General features: G+C 43.5%; 1 protein-coding gene across 1 annotated transcript in view; it reads left to right on the top strand.

The window, feature by feature from the left end:
• EXOC4 (exocyst complex component 4) overlaps nucleotides 1–22,502 on the top strand; it is a gene marked incomplete at its 5' end in the record, with an annotated part of 481,981 nt that overhangs the window by 7,677 nt on the left and 451,802 nt on the right. The window contains 2 exons of the mRNA XM_084273112.1: nucleotides 17,772–17,961; nucleotides 22,151–22,345. Coding sequence (XP_084129238.1) covers nucleotides 17,772–17,961; nucleotides 22,151–22,345 — 385 coding nt within the window. The remainder of the gene's footprint in view (nucleotides 1–17,771; nucleotides 17,962–22,150; nucleotides 22,346–22,502) is intronic.

Here is a 22,502-nt window from a genome sequence, read left to right as displayed (position 1 = left end):
ATTTGAAAACATTGCCTCCAACAGCTCTTTGCTCCACTGTGGTATCAAAAACCTCAGGTTAATAAGGAGTTTTCCAAAGCCCCTTGCTGATTCAGGAAAGCTGCTATTCTGTTGCAGTGTGATTTCAAGGGCTGGTTCATAGGACAGGGTGGCCAAAGGCTCCTTCAATATCCTTCTTCTTTTAATTATCCAGGTGTGTATGTATGCAGACTGGCAGATAAGATGCTGGAGGCCAGCTGTGCTGAGAGGGATTTGGAGACCTTGGTTGACAGCAAGTTACTCAATAGCCTGTAGTGTGCCCAGGCAGCCAGGAGGGCCAACCCTGTCCTGGGGTTCATCAAGGATGGCATGGCCAGCAGGGTCCAGGGAGGGGATTGTCCCGCTCTGCACTGCACTGGGGCGACTTCACCTGAGTCTTGGGGGCAGGTTTGGGTGTCACAGGACAAGAGGGACAGGAAACTCTTGGAGAGTGTCCAGAGGAGGCAGGGAGGCTGAGGGGAGACCTCATGAGGTCTGTGGCTTCCTGCCCAGGGGAGCGAAGGGGCAGCGCCGATCTCTGCCCTCTCTCTGAGGACCAGGGCTGGAACCTGAGGGGATGGCGTGAAGCTGCACGAGGAGAGGGTCAGGTTGGCTGTTAGGAAGAGGTTCTGTGCTGAGAGGGGGGTCGGGCACTGGCACAGGCTCCCCAGGGAAGGGGTCCCAGCCCCGAGCTGGGCTGAGGGCAAGAAGCGCCTGGCTGATGCCCTCAGTGCCACCTCTGACTGGGCTGGGGCTGTGTGGAGCCAGGACTGGGACTTGATGGTCCTTATGGGTCCCTTCCAATTCAGGATGTTCTATGATCTGAGTAGCACTGTCCCACCTCTTCTCTTGCAGATTTGAAAATACTGAGCCTTAGGATTTTGTTTTTGTCCTGTGAACGTGGTGATTAATGCAAGAGTTGTGTTGGCTTTTGGATCTGACGTTAATTACAAAAAACCAAAAGAAGTGGTGGTCGTCTGTACATGGAGGTAGTCCTGGGCAGGTTCTTGCAGAGTGGAGGCATTCAGCTTGTGCCTGGTGTCTCCTGGGTCTATCTGGGTCCCTTTTCCAGGATGGACAGTGGTGTGCAGCTGGTGTCTTCAAGGTTTTTTATCTTAATGTGCTGCTGTTGGAGGCATCTGATGGAGTGTGACTTCTGTTGAAGACAGACTGCAGTCCAGTCTTTGCTTGAGAAATCAGTTGATCTCTGGCTGTACCTGCGTCATTATATTGGTGTGGTGAAATTTGATTAAGGGTTGGTTAATTTAGCAAAATAAAGAATTCCTTGATGATATTTATTTAGATGGCTGCAGGCTGCTCAGCCTTTTCCCTGCAGCTGTAATACATACATCTGCAAGTCCTCAATGATAAAAAGATCATCAACTTCTGTGGAAAATGCTCTAACCAACTGTGTAAACGACATGAAAGATTAATGGAATGTAAGTAGAGGAGGAAAATGTTTTATAATGCTCTGTTTACTTTGTGTGTTTAACAGCATTTTGAAGAGACTCAGTTCTGCCACTTCTTGAAGTGATGGAGTGAGTTATTCCTTTGTTTGCACAATGGAATCTGGGTACCCTGTGCTCCCCTTGATGAGGATGGAGTGTGCTGGCCTTAGGATTTCACTTTTTTTTTTAAGGGGAAGAGCCTTTATAATTTTCTACTCATTTTACAGTGATATACTCCATTTCCCATGTCTGTTGACTTGTATGGCATAATTTTTGACTACCTTCTTTCCAGCACCTCGTTGTCTCTGTGAACGGAGTAGTTTATCTTCTGAACACTTTGATTCATTTCCTCAAATCCAGACTTTCATTGGAACAATCAACTACCCTGTGAAAACAGGGACAAAGCATTCAACATGTTGCTTCTGAGTTAAATGGTTAAATACCTTTTGATTTTATTTTGGGGGTTTTTTTTCCTTCTCTCTGGCTTTATTTCATAAGGAACCAACTTCTTACAGTGGTTTCAATGAGACTTTGCAGACGTTTCAAGACACATTGTCAGACTATATGCTTTGAGGTTAAATAGTGCTGGAAGCTGTAGATCACCCCATTTGGGACTTGTCTTTAAGAAAACAGTTTTCAATTATAAAATTCAAATAAGTCCATTTAGTTTAATGAACCTCTGGAAATTTGTAGAGCAGACAGTGGGCTGAAGTACAGTTCTTCTGGTCCCAGGGTCCTTTAGAAAACTTTTTCATTGAGCCCTGTTGAAACACAGCTGCTGGCACACAGACTGCAGCACAGCAGTTGGGGGGCAGAAAACCTGCTGAACTGCTCTGAACAGGCTCTTTTCCCATAGAGGGCTGTTTCTACACCCATAAAAATATGCTTAGGAAAAAAAAACTCGACCAAAGAAACCCTTAATTTTTGAAAAGGACCAGATTTTATTCTTTCTTTACTTATGCATTTTATTCTGATAAAATTTATTCTGGCAGGGGGCTTGGATTTAGATGATCCTTCAAGGTCCCTTCCAGCTCCTAATGTTCTGTGATTCTGTGAGTAATTCAGTGGCTTAATAGTAAGGTGCCTCCAGTAAACATTTTCAGAATGTGTGTTTGATCTTAGGTGTTGCTTGACATTTTCTCTCCAAGGCTCAGTCTTGAAAATTATTAGGACCAGACCTATTGTGCAACATTCTGTTTCCCTCTACAGCCTTTTCATAACAAAAAGCTACTAACAAATGAGTGCATTTTATCATACAGTTTTTTCTTCTCGTAGAGGCCTTTCATGCATCTTCCCTACATCTCTGAAGTCAACACTTGATCCTCCCAAGAACTTGCACTTCAAACACGCTGCTGCAATTCCTCTGGTAATTTGCAACTTGACAGCGGCTGAGGAACCGGTTACTTCTGCTGGACAGCTCAGATGTGGACAGACACTCTCTCTCATCTTGGTTATTTTGTTCCCTTTCCCTTGCATCCTGACCTCTTATCTTTTATTCACCTGTTGTTGTTTCTTGTCTATTAGATTTCCTGCCACAAAGAGCTGGCGGAGGGCTGTGGTGGCTCTCAGTGGGGTGGCTGTGCGGTTGGCCTAGAGGGTTAGTGTGCTCCAAGTGCCTGGTAATGATCACAACAGTTTAAATCCAAACCAGAAAGCTAATGCTGTAATTGGTGTGTGGCCACGGTCATCAGCAAGAGGTGCCTTATGAAAAGTAACTAGATTCTAATGGGTTTCTTCTTACTCTGCTTTTTTTCCCCCCTTTTTGATACTGAAGTCTCCTTGGCACATTGCAGCTGTTTCCTGCAGAGAGGAGACTGGTCTTTCCAGACATCCACAGTGCTCTGCTTAAATGATTATTTGTTGCTTCTAGCAACTGCTTGCTTTGTTTAACTCCACAAATCCTTTGTTGGGCAGAAATTGTCTGTGTTGGCTGAGGCTGTGCTTTTATTTCTTTTTGTGTACCTTACAGAGGGTAGTTGTGTTCTGGTTTGTGGTTTAGCTCCTTGGCACTGTGTAAAATGGAGACTAAATAAATACCTTCCTCCCCCTTCTTTAATTTTCCATCCTGAAGGGCAGTTTTAATACTATTATTTTCTTAATCTGTACTATTAATTTTTGTTCAGAGTGATGCACATATATGTGATATGTTGTGAAACATAAAAATTCAGGAGAGTTTTTATAATACTGATGTTGAGCATCTGCCCAGTGCTCTTTATCCACAGACTGTGAAGACAGACAATAAGAATTATTGTTTAACTGTTGTCTAAACTGTAAAAAACTGAACATCTCACCCAATTCATTTGGAAGGAATGGGTTGCAGTGTATCCCTTAAAGTTTGAGTTTTGCTTAAGGCTGCAGTATGTATGGAAGAAGCTTCATCTGCTGAACAGATCTCCAGCATTGTTTGTACTGGAGAAAAAGGTTACAGCATAAGTGAGTCCTGTAAGTTGGGGACTACATACACACTGGTGAATGTAGCCTTAGCTTTCCCCAAGACAAGCTTTAAGCCAAGCTGTGTTGTGTGTGGTTGATGCCAGAAGCTGTCTGTGTTATCATAGCATCAAAGGGGTTTTAAAGTGAGGAAGCAGGAGGACTAACAAGGTGTAAGATACGGTGCAGAGCAACGTAGAAACAGGTAGCAGAAAGTTGACAGTGGATTGCTGTTAAAATTGGAGCTTTGCTGGATCCCCCTCAGTGATTCAGCACTCTGTTCAATTACACTTGGCTAAAATGTTCATTTTCCTGATCAGATGAGAAATATTTCATTTTGATTGGCTTGCCTTGGTTTTGGGTAGGAGTTTCCCACTGTCTTTAATGAATGTTTTCCTTCGAAGAAGCGACACTGAGTGAAGGCAAGTGAACTGCATGCTTAAAGAAACCAGATCCAGGAGTAGGTTTCCAAGGTTTCCAAGCTGTACCTGTGCATCAATTATGAATAACTGCATGTATCAGTACAGGCTGGGGGATGACCTGTTGGAGAGGAGCTCTGCAGAGAAGGACCTGGGGGGCCTGGTGGGTGACAGGTTGGCCATGAATCAGCAGTGTGACCTGGTGGCTAAGAGGGCCAATGGGATCCTGTGGGTCATCAAAAGGAGCATTGCCAGCAGGTCAAAGGAGGTGATCCTCTTCCTCTACTCTGCACTGGTCAGGCCCCACCTGGAGTGTTGTGTCCAGTTCTGGGCTCCCTGGTATAAAAACCACAGGGATCTCCTGGAGAGAGTCCAGAGGAGGCTGCGGAGATGATGAAAGGCCTGGAGCATCTCCCCTGTGAGGAAAGGCTGAGGGAGCTGGGACTGTTCAGCCTGGAGAGAAGAAGCCTGAGAGGGGATCTGGTCAGTGGTTAACAATATCTGAAGGGTGTGACACAGGGAAAGGGCCAGCTTCTCAGTGTCTGTGGGGACAGGACAAGGGGCAATGGCTGCAAGTTGGAGCACAGGAAGTTCCACACCAACATGCAGAAGAACTTTTTCACGGTGAGGGAGCCCTGGGACAGGCTGCCCAGGGGGTGTGGAGTCTCCTTCTCTGGAGATGCCATGGGTGCTGTGTCAGCATTAATTTTTCTGAAAGGCATATTTGCATTTTGTGTGCTGGATCTGTTCTTTCATTTTTGTGTAATAAAAAAAGCCACAGAAGCATAATGCCCACATACTGTTACTACAGTGTGCTTCCTGGGAAACAAAGTGTCTAGTGAAGAAATTGATAATTAACCACACCTTTTACTATCTATAGCTTAGCAGTAATCATACTTCACAGGGCTGGCTTTAGGGTAGGTAAAATAGGCAGGCAGTTATCTGCCCAGCCTAGCTGGAAGCACCAGAAAAAGCAAATTTGCAGAAATTAAACATTTATTATTCATTAATGTTAACAGTTTTCTCTTAAAATTGACCTTAATCTAATTTGCTTGGCGTTTTATTGGGCAGGTAGGAAACTAGCAGTGGGCTGGCAAAAAAGAAATGCCTCATCTGCCCTGCAAAACAGACAAAAGCCCTTGGTAACAAGCTGAGTGAGGAAATATGGTACTTCTCAGTGTGAACAGAAATTCTTGTTGAGTCTCCAAGCTGATTCCTACTGTAGCTTCAATGTTGATGCCAGTAGATGGATAGTTTTGAGGTTGTTAACTTTCTTTTGCAACAGTACAAAATGTGGAGGGGAGAAACTAAATGCAGGGTTTGGTAGAAAAACGAATCTAGTGAAGGAAATGCAGCTACAGGGTGTTAGATGAAGCAGGAGAGGTGTGGGTTGCACCCTGAATTCAGGTCTAGGGTCTTGTGTACCTGCCTGTGTGGGGTGTAAGGGTTTTCAGCACACTGCAAAACAAAATGGGATTGGACTGTGGGCCTTTGGAGCTGAGAAATTCACGGATTTGTCTCTGACTGACCTATTTTTGTTACTGGCCCTTGTAGAATAAAAAAGAGGGGAAAATAAAGCAGAGGAGCTTCTCTGGTGCTTCAGAAGGAGCTTCACTGTTAGGACAGTCTATGGGGCCGGATGAGATCCACCAGAGGGTACTGAGGGAGCTGGTGGAATTGCTCACTAGGTCACTTTCCATTATCTGTGAGCAGTCCTGGCTGACTGGGGAGGCCCCAGTTGATTGGAGATTAGCAAATGTGATGCCTGCCCACAAGAAGGGCTCTAAGGAGGACCTGGGGAACGATAGTCCTGTCACACTGACCTCAGTGCCTGGGAAGGTTATGGAGCAAATCATCCTGATGAGGCATGTGCAGGAAAAACAAGTCATCAGGCCCAGTCATCATGGAATCATGAAAGGCAGGTCCTGCTTGACCAACCTGATCTTCTATGATAAGATGACCCACTTAGTGAATTAGAATAAACCTGTTGTTGTATATCTGGATTCTAGCAAAGCTTTTGACACCATTTCCTACAGTGTTCTTCTGGAGAAACTGGCTGTTCTTGGCTTGGATGGGTGTACTCTTCACTGGGTAAAAAACTGGCTGGGTGTCCAGGCCCAGAGAGTGGTGAATGGAGTTAAATCCTGTGGGCAGCCAGTCACCAGGGGTGTTCCTAAGGGCTCTGTGTTGAGCCCAGTTCTCTCTAATATCTTTAATAATGACCTGGATGAGGGGATTGAGTGCACCCTCAGTAAATTCACAGATGGCAACAAGTTAGGCAGGAATGTTTATCTCCTTTAGGGTAGGAAGGCTCTACAGAGGGACCTGGACAGGCTGGTTCAAAGGGCCCAGCCCAGCAAGTCTCAGTGGCATGTCCTGCACTTGGGGCACAACAGCCCCGTGCAGTGCTGCAGGCTGGGGGCAGGGTGACTGGAGAGCTGCCTGGCAGAGAAAGATCTGGGGGTGTTCGTTGGCAGCCTGCTGAACATGAGCCAGCAGTGTGCTCAGGTGGCCAAGAAGGCCAATGGCATCCTGGTCTTCATTAAGAACAGTGTGATGAGTAGGACTAGTGCAATTCCCCCCTGTACTCAGTGTTTGTGAGGCCACACCTTGAGTCCTGCGGTCAGGTTTGGGCCCCTCACTACAGGAAGGACATTGAGGTGCAGGAGTGTGTCCAGAGAGGGGTGATGATGCTGCTGAGGGGACTGGAGAATAAATGTCATGAGGAGTGGTTGAGGGAACTGGGGGTGTTTAGTCTGAAGAAGAGGAGGCTGAGGGGAGATCTAATTGCTCTCTACAACTACATGGAAGGAGGGTGTGAGAGGTGGGGGCTGACCTTGTCTCCCTAGTGACAAGTGATCGGACCAGAGTAAATGGCATGAAGTTATGCCAGGGGAGGTTTAGACTGGATGTTGGGAAAAACTTCTTCCCAGTGAGGGTTGTTAAGCATTGGAAGGGGCTTCCCAGGGAAGGGGTGCAGTCTCCATCCCTGGAGGGATTTAGAAGGCAATTAGATGTGGTGCTGAGGGACATGGTTTATTAGTAGATGGCAAGTTAGGGTGGTGGTTGGACCTAATAATAATCTAAAGGGTGTCTTCCAACCAGGACAATTCTATAATTCTATGACAGCATATGCTAAAACTCAGTCTTCACTGTCAAGCAGGAAGATGTATTTGAAAATGCAGATGAAACACTCACGCTTTCACGAATCCCTTTGAGAGGAAGATGAGCAGATTTCTTTGGGAACCCCAGTATTTCCATGTTTGCTCTACATGTCTCTGCATGGGAACAAAATTCTTTGTCCCCTTGAAGGTTCATGATTCAGCAACACGAGTTGCCAGCCTGAGCTCCTTGGCACTGTGGCTGCTTAAAGTACCTACACTGATGCCTGTTGCTGGCTTTGCAAAGGTTTTTCCTGCTGACTCTTGCAGGATGCCCCAGAAAAACCATTTCTTTGTAACCACCCTGATGGCTGTTCTCCATTTGTGCTGAGATTGTTGATATGGGAACTGAGTGAAGAAGTCTGTTGTGCATTTCATTCACATCAAAGCTTATTTTGTAGTAGCTGGTGCAGATAAGCTGCACACATTTGTGGGAACATGGGTGTTACAGGGAATAAGGGTTAATCTGTGTGTGGTGTGTGTTCTGTGGTGCTGGGAGCTGTGATGTTAAATCCTGTTTTTGGGGCTGGAGTGCATTTGTAGCTCAGAAATAGCACATTGTGAAGGGAGGTGAATTGCCTCGTAGTTTTTCAGCTGATCATCTCTATAAAGCATTTCTGTGCTCCTCTAGTTATCTGTTGTGCCACATGATGTGTAGTACAATGATGTTTGTTTTCTTCTGCTGTTGAATAGCTTAGTAAACGTCATGTTTTTTTCAGTTCACAACAATGAAAGAAATTTATTAGCTTGTGAAGAAATTATGGCTTGTTTTCTGTCCTTTTACATCATCTGCCTGTTGTTTTGCTTCTATTCTTTGAATGCTGGAGAGTTTGTTGCTTTAATTTTCTCCTCCTTCCTCCCTAGATTAATGCATCACGCTGTAGGAGTGAATTTACAGAGGAGGTGAGATGGTGTGGTAGTTCTGCAGTCCAGGCATCTGTGGACCTTGAGTAGGTCTATGAAAAACATTGATTTATCAAAACACAAATAAATAGCCAACACTAAGTCTGCAGTGTGAAAATAACTTGTTTATGTAACAAGTCTACACAGTCTGCTGGTGTTAGTTATTGCTTGGACCAGATCAATTACATTGGTTCTTGGAGGAAAGTCGCTTTTATCCCTACTTAATGTGTTGCATTTTAAAGCACTATATGTGTTTACTACGGTGTATAATAGCCATAGTCTGGAGCTTTTTCTGCATTATAAAAATGAGATGTGTGACTTTCTCAAAGCTCCTTAGTGTTTTAGTGGGAGAAACATTTCATTTTGCACTTCAGAGGAAAGTGCTGAGGCTGAGGTCTGTGGAGAGAAGAAAGTTTTAACGACCCAAGTGGGTTTTGCAACTGCTTCTAAATACTGTATTGAGCATTTATAGGTAAGCATCCTTAAGTCAGAAATCTTGTCTGCTAGTGTTTTCAATTCCTCTTTGCCTTTTGATGGCTACAGTCTGTTGAACTGCTGCAGAGCTGTAGATGAGGGCTGACTCAAACTTTTGGATCCTGGCTGTACCAACATGTCCAAGACGCTTTGCTCCTTCATCAGTGGTGCTGAGGAAGGAACATTCTTCTGGAGCTGCAGTTCATGCAGTTTTCTAGAAGGTGTCCTAGTTGTGGCCAGGACAGAACCTTTCCAAACAGTTATCCCAGGTGAGCTGAGTTTGTCTGGGCTGTTCCACCCCACCTGACATCACTTCCTCATAAAAGAGGCTGGCTGGGGAGGGCCATGGGCTTGGTGCTTCTGGGACAGTCTGAGTGCAGCTGGGGGGTCAGATCAGTAGATCCTTTGGTCAGGCAGCACTCTGTAATCATTGGGTTGGTAAGGCACTCTGTGTTATCACTGGGTGTGAGTGAGCCATTATTGTTCTGTATTCAATGTGATTATAGAACTGTCTTTATCCCAACCCACAGAAGCTCCATCCCTTTCTCCTCCTGGAATGAGCGAGCGGCGTGTGGTGCTCAGCCACTGCTCAGGGCTGAACCACCACAAAAGGTACAGCCTCTGGCTGAAGTGGTAGAGGTGGCAATTAAGTTTGTTCAATGTGAATACATTTTTTAATGTATTTAACTATGGAAACTATATATTCCCACCTTTGATTTGAACTGTTGTAGCAAGCAGTCTAAGGCTCTGGGCATCCTGCAGAATGACAGTGCTTTAGGACTACTGTAAAAGTCTTTCCACCTACTCCCTGTGTTAGTTACTTGAGTTGGAGGATGGAAAGCAGAGATGAAAAATGCTGGTGACCTACAGATTAAATTCTACCAGAATGAATAGTCCCAATAGACTTTTTTTATTAATCTAATTGCAGTGTAAATTCACTGACCTCAGGGGAAATGGCAAGGTTTGTTTTGTTTTTTGTCTTGTATGAAATATGTTGTACATCCCATGATAAAAACATTTCAGGATTGTGTCTGATCATTTCCTCCATCCTGCCTCCCATATGTGGAAATGACTCCAGTGAATTAAGCATTTTGCATTTGTGTAATCTCTATTTTTAACTATGTAAAATCAAAAGTCAATGAGATTTGGCTCAATGAATTCCTGTTTTACTGTAGCATAAAAACGTCTCTTAACAGACTAACATCCAGTTGGAATTAGTCTAATCCTATTGAGCTCTTGCTAATGAGACAGGCATATGCAGCCATCCAGCTGCCAAGTACAAATTACAGGTATCTTACAGGGGAGGCGGATTCTCATTTAGAAAAATGAAAATGAAAAAACCCAAATGAACTGATCAGGGAACCCTCCAGGAGATCCCCACTGAGTTCATAACCTCCATGTACACGGTATCTAAATTGAAGTTCCTTCTGTTTATCATATGTTTTGAATGCTTTTGCTTTTCAGGGAGTTCTAAAAAGCTAATGTATATTTATCATTGTTTCATAATCCTGTCCTGTTTTGTAATTCCCCCTTCAAAGCTCTTTCTGCAAAGTTCCTTTCCCAAACAATTTTGATCCTTTCTATTTGGCAAACAGTGTGTTGACTTTTCTTCTTCCTCGCCACACATTTTAATAGAACTGAAACAAGCAAAGATGCCCTTGGCTTACTTTTCTGCAGTGTTAGCAGGAACATATATAATCTCAAGAATATTAAGTATTCCTTGCTTGGCTTTTTTTCTGTGCAGAGCAAGAAAAAGAAACAGCTCCTTGTACCAAGGGGTTTAGGTAGGAAATTCAGGTATACAAGGTAATGTTTCAGATTCAAAGTAACACTGCATCTTTCTGTAGTTACAGATACTGCCAGACTTCAAGGATGTAATGTTGTGTTTTTGAAAGAGGAAAATACATGGTAATGAACCATTGGAGTCAAGAGAGGGTGGTGTGTTAGTTTTGGTTTGAGTGGGTAAAGGGGAGACTCAGCTGATTGATAACGGTGACTTGAGAAGAACATGAGCAGAACAACTGTAAGCAGTTGTAAGTACTTGTTCTGCCTTTGAATATGCTGCAGGAGTGTACATGTTACAGCCTTGGTGGGGAAGAAAAGAAGTAAATTATTATTTGAGAATAATTTTAATATGGTTTAAAAAAAATCAAAAGAAGCATTCTTTTGTAGCACACTTGTTTCTAACAGTTTGGCTTGAAACAGCCTTGCTTTCTCTAATTTATATATTGCTATGATAATAAGGACTATGTTTACTTTTCTCAGAGTTCTCTTTGAAGTTTCTGCAGTACATGATGGTGGGATGGATCACACATGCTCTTCTTTTCAGTTCTCCAGCCATTAATCCACATTGCCATAATGACTGGAAATAACAAAGTCCTAAAATGAAAACCTTGCACATCTGAAACTTGCTGTCTTTCAGTAAAGTAAAGGGAAAAAAACCCACTCAGTTTCTGATAGCTTTTTTACCTCCATTTGGGTCTTGGGTTGTGATTTAAACTTTTATCCTATCCAGCAAAAAAATATTCTACAATTATGTTGTTATTTATCTCTTTTGGCATAGTTACTGGTCCCTTTAATGTTTTAAACTAGAATAGACTAAAAAGATGTAAATAGAGGTAAATTTTAATCTCAAAATACAAATATGATATTTTTAGTGATGATTGTTTCCACAATATTTTCCAAAAACAGGTAATTAAAGAAAGCTAGAGGTTCCCATTACAGGTGTTAATTCTGGGAAGATTTCCCAGCTGGTGCATCTGACAGTCAGCTGGAAATCTTGGAACATGGCAGCTGACTGAGCCTGAAGTTTCTGTTGAGTTCCAGTCTTGCAGGTTAGGATCCCAGAAAATAGGTGACAAATAGGTAGTGGTGTATTAACTGGGTCTTGGCCTTGGTGAGTGTGTCCCTGGGATGTCCTAAGCGGTGTTTTACTCCTGCTACCTGGCAGCACAGTGGTTTCACCTGGAACTCTGTGAGAATGGATCATAATTGTCTTGGCTTCTCACAGGTTTGGATGCTGAAATACCCTGGGAGGGTGAAGGGAGGCCCTGTGTTGGTACTTAGATGTGCAGGAGACAGGTGACATCACCTCCAGAACATTACTCACTTTGGGTGATGTAAACTACTGGAATATTCCAGAGGATAAGACCAAAGAAATGCTCTACTGAGGCAGATGAATGGTTTCTCTAGCCTGGTACTTTGTCTGCAAGAGAGGGAATACAAACTGTTAGAGAGTGGATGCAGGCATGGCCACTTGTCACTGCCCAGTGCTTCCATATTTCCCTAGTGTCCACAGTTGCTGGGTGAGGGATGTTGTGATACATTCCAGCTACTTTCTTCCAGTATTGGGTTTGACCTGTTGTCTGTGAATATATTTAAGTCCTTTTTCTGAACGTGCTGATGCTCTGAGCCTCAAATCCTGCAGCAGGGTTCAGGAGTTCACTATCTGCAGTAGAAGTGTGCTTAATCCTTTTCTAAACTGATCTCCTGGTAGTTTCAAGGAGTGCCACTAGCTCTTGTAATGCCTGATTTGGTGAAAAATTGTTTTGCATTTACATTATTTATCTTGTTTCTGACTTCTGCAGACCTCAGTCAGATCTCTTTTCAGCTCTTTGCAAGCTAAAGGGTCTTGGCCTCAGCGTCTCTGTAGAGAACAGCTGCTTCATCCCCTCCATTGTTTTAGTTGCCCTTCCAAGGGCAACAAAAGAGAGAGGAGACCAGAACTGCACTCATCAAGTATGGGCATAGGAAAGTGTTATACAGCAGCAGAGCAATTCCTTTGTCTTGTGCTCATCCTGTTGGATTCTGGGCTACCACTGCATACCTAGCTGGTTTTTTAGAGAGCTGTAAGTGTAGAAAAAGACTTACTTATTAACTATATTCCCAACATGTACTGCTGAGGTTCCTGAGGGCGGGTTGGATAGACTGGAGCTTTGAGACCTCCATATTCCCAATACTCTTCTTTTTAATGTGGCTTGGCAATATTTTCATGCTACTACTTGCTGTGTTGTGGGTTTGAAAGATGAGGTCTTTGAAGTTCAGGCTGTGTGAGAAGGTGTGTGAGAGTGTGTAGTGCTCAACCAGATGGGTTGTTTCCCCCCTCCAGAGCATCTTATTTCTGCTGAAGGTGGCAGTAAATGTATATTATATATCTAAGGAGAGAAGTAGTGGAATGACAGCTAAAATTGATACTTCTAGTTAGACATTGTCATTATATCATTTCAGCAGCAATAAGCTTGTGGTATCTCATAAAAGCTTCTGATTTCCAGCTATGCCAGCTTTATCCTTCTTTTGACATGTTTTGTGGTTTGCAAGATACAGGTCATCTTGTGACCTCTGTCCAGCTTCCTAAACATCCACGTTTTGGCTGTGCAAATGTTTAGTGGTTTTTAGCAAAAATAGTCATTTCCTGCAGAAAGCAAGTTAAACTCAATCACAAGGAAAAAAACAGTTGGGCAGCAGGGTTTGAATCTACTTAGTTTTGTCCCTGTACTCAGTATTGCTGAGGCCACACCACGATTACTGTGTCCAGTTCTGGGCTCCTCACCATAAGAAGGACATTGAGGTCCTGGAGTGAGTCCAGAGAAGAGCAACCAGGCTGGGGAAGGGGCTGGAGGGTAAATCCTCTGAGGAGCAGCTGAGGGAGCTGGGGGTGTTGAGCCTGGAGAAGAGGAGGCTGAGGGGAGACCTTATCACCACCTCCAGTGACCTGACAGGAGGTTGTAGAGAGGTGGGCGATGGTCTCTTCAGCCAGGGGACAGGAGATGGGACAAGGGGAAATGGCCTCAAGCTGTGCCGTGGCAGAGTCAGGGTCAGATCAGATGTGAGGAAAAGGTTCTTCACTAAAACAGTTGTTGGGATGTGGAACAGGCTGCCCAGGGAGGGGATTGAGTCTCCCTGCCCCTGAATGTGTTTAACAGATGGGTTGATTAGGTACTTAGGGATCTGGTTTAGCACAGGACAGGAACGGTTGGACTTGATGATCTTAAAGGTCTTTTCCAACACTGTGATTCAGTGATTCTAGTCATATCCATATTTTTAGGAAGCCAGAGTTGGGTGGGAGCTTGCTGAAGCAGCAGGGAGGACTTGTGACATGTTCTGACATTAGTGACACAGTCTTAAGCCTTGTAGAAAGATCTTTAACTTCTGTAGCAAACCACTGGTGTTACAGACGGATTCAAGCCAAAGCTTGAACAGCTTTGGCAAATGGAGAATTTTGAAATTGAATTTTGTCTAATTAAAACTCAAAACTCTTCTAGTCTGTGATACAGGCCAATTTGGTTCTGCTTCTAGTGTCTGTAGCAATCCAGGATTCTCCTGCAATCCGTAACGCAGGTTAGAGAGAATCGATGTTTTCATTAACTACTGAGACAAGCAATATTGTTCAGCTTCAAACTCAAACAATATGTCAATTCTTAAAAAGGATATATGTTCATGTCTGGTGTAACTGTGCTGAAGAACATTCTTCTAGCAAAAATAAGTGCTTCTTTACAAAGGCAGAGTATTCACCTGCAAGAGCTCTTAATGGAGCATGATTTACTGCCAGATGCATTCATGCTCATACTTTCTAGTTACCTATTACAGCCTGAACCCAAACTTCATTGCAGCTCAGGAGTACTGTATGTTTAGTGTTGTTGCATTAACTGTATGCTTGGCTTTGTTTTCAAGCACATCTTCCTACATTACTTGGTCTGAAGTGTTTGTGACCTGTGCTAGCAGCGTTGGAGTGTTTCAGTTGTACTTAGTGCATGTAATTGCAGCTTGCTGCTTTGAGGAACCAGTGCTGTGTATCCTCAGGTGAGAATGAGAAATGGGGCCATGAGGAGATGAATATGCCTGCTCAGCCTGTTGCACTGAAATGCAGATATTTACCTGGGGAGTCTGTAGTAGCTACGAGCTGTGTGGAGCTCACGGTCTAGTGCCAAGATGCAGGCTGCAATGTTGAGGAGCTGTAAGCATGGTCAGAAATCAGCAGTAGAGCAGAGGCTATAACCCAAATTTCTTAATTCCAGGCTTATTTTTCAAACCACTCTGGTCTTGCTTTCCAGGGCCTTTCTGCATGTTATTAGAGTCTTTGCACAGAGTACAAATGAAGAAAAACACCTTTTTTTCGTGGAAATGTGATTTAAGACACAACTGAGAAATGTTTGGGAGTAGAATATTAATGTAATACCATTTGAAAGCATTCCTGTTTCTGTAGCTACCGTGATGCATGGAACTTGAAATGCTACAAATAAATTTCATGCATTGGAAGAAGCTACTTTGTCAGAAGTCTGAGGAGGGGGGTTCTTCATCTCTGCTGTTTCTTCATGCGAGAGATGCACCCTCATCCCCTGGAAAATGTGCAGGTTTTGATATTTGTGGGTGGGGAGAAGGGTGTGAGGAACCCACTCTGATACTCTGAGGCATAACAAAAGAAAGAGTATCTTCTCATTGCCATGTGGTATCTGTTACGGCCTTCTGCCACTGCCATCTGAAAGGGAAAAGGCAGGTTAAAGCTGAGTAATATAAAATACGTCACTTGGGTACACTGTTGTCTTTTAGGGTGTTGGAGGATATGCTTTGGCTTTAATTCCTCTGTCCTCCTTGGAAGTTGAGCAGGACAAGTGTACACGTGCTCTTGTCCTCCTCTCGTGCTGTGTTCCATATGGTAGTACAGACTTGCTTGCTCACTTGAGTTTTCTTAGCTGCTCTTTCTGGGATTGGGATCCCCTGTGAAATGGCTTTTTTTTGTTTTTCTTTTTTTTTTCCTTCCCTTAAAGATGGAGCCCTTGAGTAGGTGGTGCAGCCTGTTGTTTTTCTTTCAAGGGAAGAAACGGTAGTGAACTGGAAGTTTTGGGTATGTCTCTGTTGACTTTTTGAGAGAGAGGGAACACTTCTTGTATGTTTAAATTGCTTATTTACATTTATTTGAGAAGAGCTGCTGCAGTTGAGATTCTACTACTTTCCTAAAACTATTGAAAGAGTCAGAAAAATCTTATCAAATACTAACCCTTCTTGGGTCCTGCTTGTTGTCACTGAAGATACTCTTAAAGAAACCATAAGAAAATAGGTTTCTCTCTGTTATTTTTCAAAGGTCTTCAAATAGTTCTCAACTTCTAACTTTTCCTGTAGAAAAATGACAGGTATTGCAGTGGAAGTTCTTATTTTCTTTCTCACTTGACAGCAGGAGATACTGGTTTCAGTTCAACTGGACCACATTGCTTTAACAAATCCAAAGCAGAAGCTCTTACAGCAGCAGAGAGCAGCCACAGTGTTCACCAATGGGTTTTTTGTTTCCTTCCAACTGTTTGACCTTTTCTATATAAATAGCTTAAGAAATCCAGTTGGGGGGGGGAACCCCTCACAAAATCCTCTCTTAATCCTGGTGGAGTATTTATTCACAGTCTTTAGGGCTGGAAACAATGGTGGTTCTAGCCTCTCACTATTTTTATACTCTTTCAGTGTAGCATGCATGCTGTTTAAGGTATGTGCCTCAGTTCAGAGGCTTGAACTTCTGTGATATTTACATGAATATGTGGAGACTGTTATTTCATGCTCTACTAGTTGTAATTTTAAAGGCATCTCACTTTGGGCAAGTAGATGCTCTGGATTTCTTTTGGAAGTTGTGATTGTTTCATAATGTTCAAGGGTATGATCCAAATCAGTTTACATGCAGTGATTTTTGTTTTTTAAATATTGTAGAATCCCAGACTGGTTGGGTTGTAAGGATGTCAGAGCTCATCTGGTGCCACCCCCTGCCATGGGCAGGGACAGCCTCACCAGCCCAGGGTGCCCAAAGCCCCATCCAACCCAGCCTTGAACCCTGCCAGGGATCCAGGGGCAGCCACAGCTTCTCTGGGGAACCTCCCCACTCTCCCCAGGAAAGATTTCTTCCTCATATCTAGTCTTAATCTCTCCTCTGAGTTTAAACTCATTCCTCCTTTTCCTGTCAGTACATTCCCTTGTCAGCAGTTCCTCTCCAGCTTTTATTTATCTTTATAGTTACTTATTTTTCCATCCTAAGTTCTTTAAAGTGGTTCAGAAATTGTCAGCAGAACTACAGAATTCATCCCTGTTGATGCTTAAGGTTGTGATATGCCAGTGTTCAGGTTGTATCTACTATCTCTTTTTAAACAAAGTATACATTTCTCAGTGTCTACATTGCTGATTTAAAATGGAAAGCTCTATGGACCATAGCTCTGCTTCCAAGGATAAAGGAAGAGGAAAACTCAGAATGACCTGTTTTTCAGAAACCAACTTTTTGGATGCTACCTACTGTAGGATATAATGTATCTCTTTAGCTGTTGATTAAAGAAACACTTAAAATCTTGCTAGGTTCTGTTACTCACAGGTTAAAATAAATAAAAGGGGTAAATGAGGGTCCCTAAGATTGCTTCAAGATACTGGTGTACGTTTGAAAACAGATTGACATGGGTAGACTTGATAGATTTCTCTATATCCTTGTGATATTCCTAGAGTACTTTTGGCTGGCAAGTAGTAGGAACTGCAGTACTCCTAACAAATAGTTCCTCTGGCCCTTGTGTCCAAAGTAGGATTTCTTCTTTAGAGTTCCTTGGGAGTAATAAATCATATGTTATACTGTGCCCATATTAATGACTCTCTGGAAATATGATAACTAATAGAAAACTTTCCCTCATCATAGATCCAGTAGTAAAAAAGCTCTGAAGCATCTGAAAATTGGGGAAGTAATAACCCACAATATTAATATTTGGTTTTTTCTTTTATTTAAGTAGATTGTTCCATGCTGAACACTGGGAAGACCCTTTAACCAGAGCTAAACTTCCCTCAATGAAATGTACAGACTCCCAAGAGCGGCTGCTTTGCAGCAGATTACTGCATTTTTTAGGCAATGATTCCCTGTCCTTGTAGGTAATTTGAAAACATCCCTGTCTTTGTAACCCTTTTGCCCTTAGGACTTTATCTACCAGTGATGATGTTGAGGACCGAGAGACTGAGAAGGGCCGCTTGGAAGAAGCTTACGAGACGTGTGACCGGGATTTGGATGAACTCATTGTCCAGCACTACACCGAGCTCACCACCGCCATCCGCACGTACCAGAGCATCACCGAACGCATCACCAACTCCCGCAACAAGATCAAGCAGGTGAAGAATGAGCCAGCAGTGGCTCTTGCAGCTCGTAGGGCCAATGGTATCCTGGGCTCCATCAGGAGAGGAGTGGCCAGCAGGGACAGGGAGGTGACTGTCGCTCTCTACTCTGCCCTCGTGAGGCCCCATCTGGAGTTCTGTGTCCAGATCTGGGGCCCCCAATACAAGAAGGATGTGGAACTGTTGGAGAGGGTTCGGAGGAGCCACAAGGATGATTAGAGGGCTGGAGCACCTGCCCTATAAAGAGAGGCTGAGGGAACTGGGCTTGTTCAGCCTGGAGAAGAGAAGGCTGGGGAGGGGACCTCATTGTAGCCTTCCAGTCCCTGAATGGAGCTTATAAGCAGGAGGGGATTCAACTTTTTAAAAGAGCAGATAATGGCAGGACAAGGGGGAATGGACTAAAGCTAAAGGAGGGAAGGTTTAGATTAGATATTAGCGGGAAGTTTTTTATAGAGTGGTGAGGGGCTGGGACAGGCTGCCCAGAGGGGTAGTAGATTCCCCGTCCCTGGAGGTGTTCAAGGCCAGGTTGGATGGGGCTCTGGGCAGCCTTGTGTAGCTCCAGGCCTGGAGGTTGGTGTCCCTGCCTGTGTCAGGGGGGTTGGAGCTCTGTGATCCTTGGGGTCCCTTCCAACCCAGACCATTCTATGATTCTATGAAGTCTAGAGCTTTGCTTGGGTCTTATCTACTTGATAGCCTGTACTCTGGGTACAAATCTGTGCAACTCCCCTATCTTCTTCCTGTGTTATTTTCCTTTTATTGGTAGTGTAATGTTTTAAACTGCCACTGTAACCTTTTATTTCTCTCTCTTTACCCAGCTACTTGTCATCATTCTGAACTCAACTGAAAACTGTATTGGGGAAGCACTGTTACCCACTAATTCCAAACTAAGCCTGATTATCATGTTGTTCTGTGGCATGGCTTGGAGCAGGCAAACCACTCCTAATACAGTGGTCCTGAGCTGTCTCTTACTGGCAACACACTTTCTGTAGGATCTCTCTGTGGTTTGAGAACAGGAATAATTAAAAAGCAAACAGAGAGGTGGATATGAAGTGCGAAGCTTTGCCATGCCCCCCGTTCGTTTATTGTCTGGGCATGTTGCTATCAGGTTTCTGAAGTCTGAGGGCTGCTAAGCTAACACCTTTCCATCTCATCTGTTCGTGTTTTGATACGTTGGCCTCCAACCACCTCCTGAATAGTCTGGGTGATTCATCAGCTTTGCTTTTCACTTGGAGAATATGAGTTTTGGTGCTATTTCCAAACTCAGTTCTGTTGTGTGAATGTACATGAACTCTGTGCCCCTGTATCTTGCTGTGTTTTGAGTGCTCGCGCTTCGGTAGCGTGCCAGTAAATAACTCTGCCACTCTTTGTTGTGGACTTGTTCCATCTGCTCTCTCCCTGTGGAGATTAGTGCTTTTGTCTCTTATCTTTTACTTCCTGTGTAGTTTGCTGTACCTAAACTTTGCAAACTAGGCACCAAATTGATATTTATTTATTCCTTCCCTCCCCCCGTTCCGTTCCTGTGGAGGTCTTGGCTTAAAACCTTTCACAGCAACGCTTTAGGAGCAGTCAGCTTTTCCCCTTCAGGGGCTACATACTGACCCTTTTGGCTTTTAAAATTCATTTAGCATTTTCAAAGAAAATGAGACCATTCTGATGCTTTCCAAGGCTAAGAGTTCATTCTAGGATTTATGTACAAAGCTCAGCACTTTGAAAGCAGAGATCAATTGCACTAAATTTGAAGTAAACTGTAGCCAGTAGCCTATTTTTACACAGTGTACTCAGATTTGCCGAGGTCAAAACAAACATATAGGGGTGTGACCTTTGGTCCCACCAAGAAGAGTGACTGTAAGGGTGAAGGACCTTTTGATATTTAAGTTTTCTTATTAGTTTTGGTCAATATGTATTGAAGTAGTTTTGACCTAATCTCATGGGAGAGGCCCCAGATCTGGTTTCTCATCAATCTCTATTACACTATCGGACTTTCTTTTGATGTTTCCTTCTGGTGGAAGGTAGATGATCTCACAGGTGTTTATTTGCTTTAGGAATTGTGGAAGTGATAGATAGTCGAGATCCCTCTGTGCCTCTTCCTTTTGTAGTCAGTTCTTGTCTGAATTCCTTTTGGGAAAGGCTTAGTTTTCAATCTAGCGCTAGAGGTGTTAGCGCTGTAAAATGGAATTATAAAGTAGAAACAGTTCAGCACGCCAAGGGGAGTTTCTAACAGAAGGAATGCTGTTCATTCCTTCCCCTGCTCCCAAATGTAGATGGAGTTGATCTTTTCTCTTGCAAGGATGGGGAGTAGTTTTGTGGGATTCCTTTTAGCCCTGCAATTGTTTGGCTGACTTGATTTGGCCCTATGTAACAGCAGACTGTTGATGATGGCATGCTAAGAGGGTGAAACATTTTAAATTAAGACATTAAAAAGGGATTAAGTCTGAAACAATCTCTGGATGCATTTTAGTTTGCTTTTGCAGCAACTTAGGACACCCTTACATTAGGTTTTCTAGGGATTTTTGTGTGTTCTTTTCAGAAGGACACTTCAGAGTGCAGTGTTACTATATTGAAATCTTAGTCCCTTCGGACTCAAGGCTGTTTTATGCAGCTATTGTTATTTACTACTGTCTGTATTTTAGTGTTTCACGTGTATTTTTTTTTAACTGCCTTTAGATGGACAAGGTAGGAGAATGTGCAACTGAAGTGGGATTTCTGGAGTGCTTTGAAGGCTCATTATTTAAAAATAAATTGAAGGGCCTACTTCTGAGAGTCTCTCTTCATGTGTAATTCAGTGAGAGCTCAGCCTGAGAAAAGGTTGGACCCTAAGTATTCATAACTTATCACAAAAACAAGAATAGTGTGAAAGCAATGTGTGAAGCTGTGTTGCTAATTGCTTCCACATTTTAATATGTATTAGCGATTTGCATTATGCAAGAAGAGCTAGGTTATACTGACCTTACCAGAGGATATTGGGAGAACCTGAAAGCAGGGAATGCAGGCTGTGCCTTTGAGCAGAAAAGAATGGGGAAGAAAAGCTCTTGATGTTTCCCAAATGGGGTAGAAGAGGAAGAGACTCTGCCACGTAGAGAGAATGGTGTGAGGCTTGAAAACAAAATGAATGGCAAACACCAAGGTGTTTCTCTAGGTGATGTAGTGGCCTTGCTAAACAATGCAAATGCTGAATTAAACCTTCTTTTAACTGCTGTTTGTTCCAGTGAAACCATATCTTCCAAAAAACAATTGGTACTGCTCATGAGATGGGGGAAATGATTGTACTCTTGGATATTGTGTTTCCAGAAACAGACACCAAACTCCAAGAAAGGAGGAGACGTGCCAAAAGATTTAATAGGCAGATGGAAAATGTTTACAGCAGAAAAATTAGTAGTGCCTTATTTGCTTTCACTGAAAAATTCAATTCTTGCTCTATGCCAAAATACTGAATTGATTTTTTGGAAAATGTACAAATAAGGCTTTGGTCACGGTTAATAGGATCCTGCGTTTGCTCACGTTCTGCTACTTGAGTTAAATTTTCACTAGTGGTACAAAACTTGTGCTGAAAATACATCTCCCTGTGAAAGCAACTCTGGTGTGTATGTACTATGTGTTTTCCTTCAGCCAAAGGAATAATGGGAAACTTTAATGAACTTGGATTTGGTTGTAGCCTTGTAGTATTTTTGGAATTCACAGAATCACAGAATTGTAGGGGTTGGCAGGGACCTCCAGAGATCATCGGGTCCAGCCTCCCTGCCAAAGCAGGGTCCCTTGGACAGGTCACACAGGTCGGTGTCCAGATGGGGCTGGAATCTCTCCAGAGAAGGAGACTCCACACCCCCTGGGCAGCCTGTCCCAGGGCTCCCTCACCCTTACTGTGAAAAAGTTCTTCCGCATGTTGGTGCGGAGCTTCCTATATTCCAACTTGCAGCCATTGCCCATTGTCCTGTTCCCACAGACCACTGAAAAGGGGCTGGCCATTTCCCCCTGTGTCCCATACTAATATTTATAAACATTAATTAGATCCCCCCTTAGTCTTCTTTTCTCCAGGCTGAACAGCCCCAGCTCACTCAGCCTTTCCTCACAGGGGAGATGCTCCAGGACCTTAATTCCTAATAAAGTAAATGTGGGAAAGGGTTGATCAGTGTTAGAAGTGCCAGTTACAGGGACAGATTTAATCACTCTTTGGATCTGTTGCTTGTAGGTAAAGGAGAACCTGCTATCGTGCAAGATGCTGCTGCATTGCAAGCGGGATGAGTTGCGCAAGCTGTGGATTGAAGGGATCGAGCACAAACACGTCCTGAATTTACTGGATGAGATAGAAAACATCAAGCAAGTGCCTCAGAAGCTGGAACAGTGCATGGCCAGCAAGCACTACCTCAATGCAACGGACATGCTGGTAAGATGTGGTGCCTCGTGCTGGGTCAGTACCTGCCAGAAGCATGCTGATGTTTTCTGTAACCCATTTGATCTGCACATAGGATTACCTTCTGCTTTTGTAACCTGGTGCATGCTTTTAAAGTTAATTTCCCTGACACCTGCCTGTATTATTGTCT

The sequence above is a fragment of the Gallinula chloropus genome (genome assembly GCF_964237585.1).
Source record: "Gallinula chloropus genome assembly, chromosome: 1".
Lineage (NCBI taxonomy): Eukaryota > Metazoa > Chordata > Aves > Gruiformes > Rallidae > Gallinula > Gallinula chloropus.
This window is presented reverse-complemented; position numbering and strand designations above follow the sequence as displayed.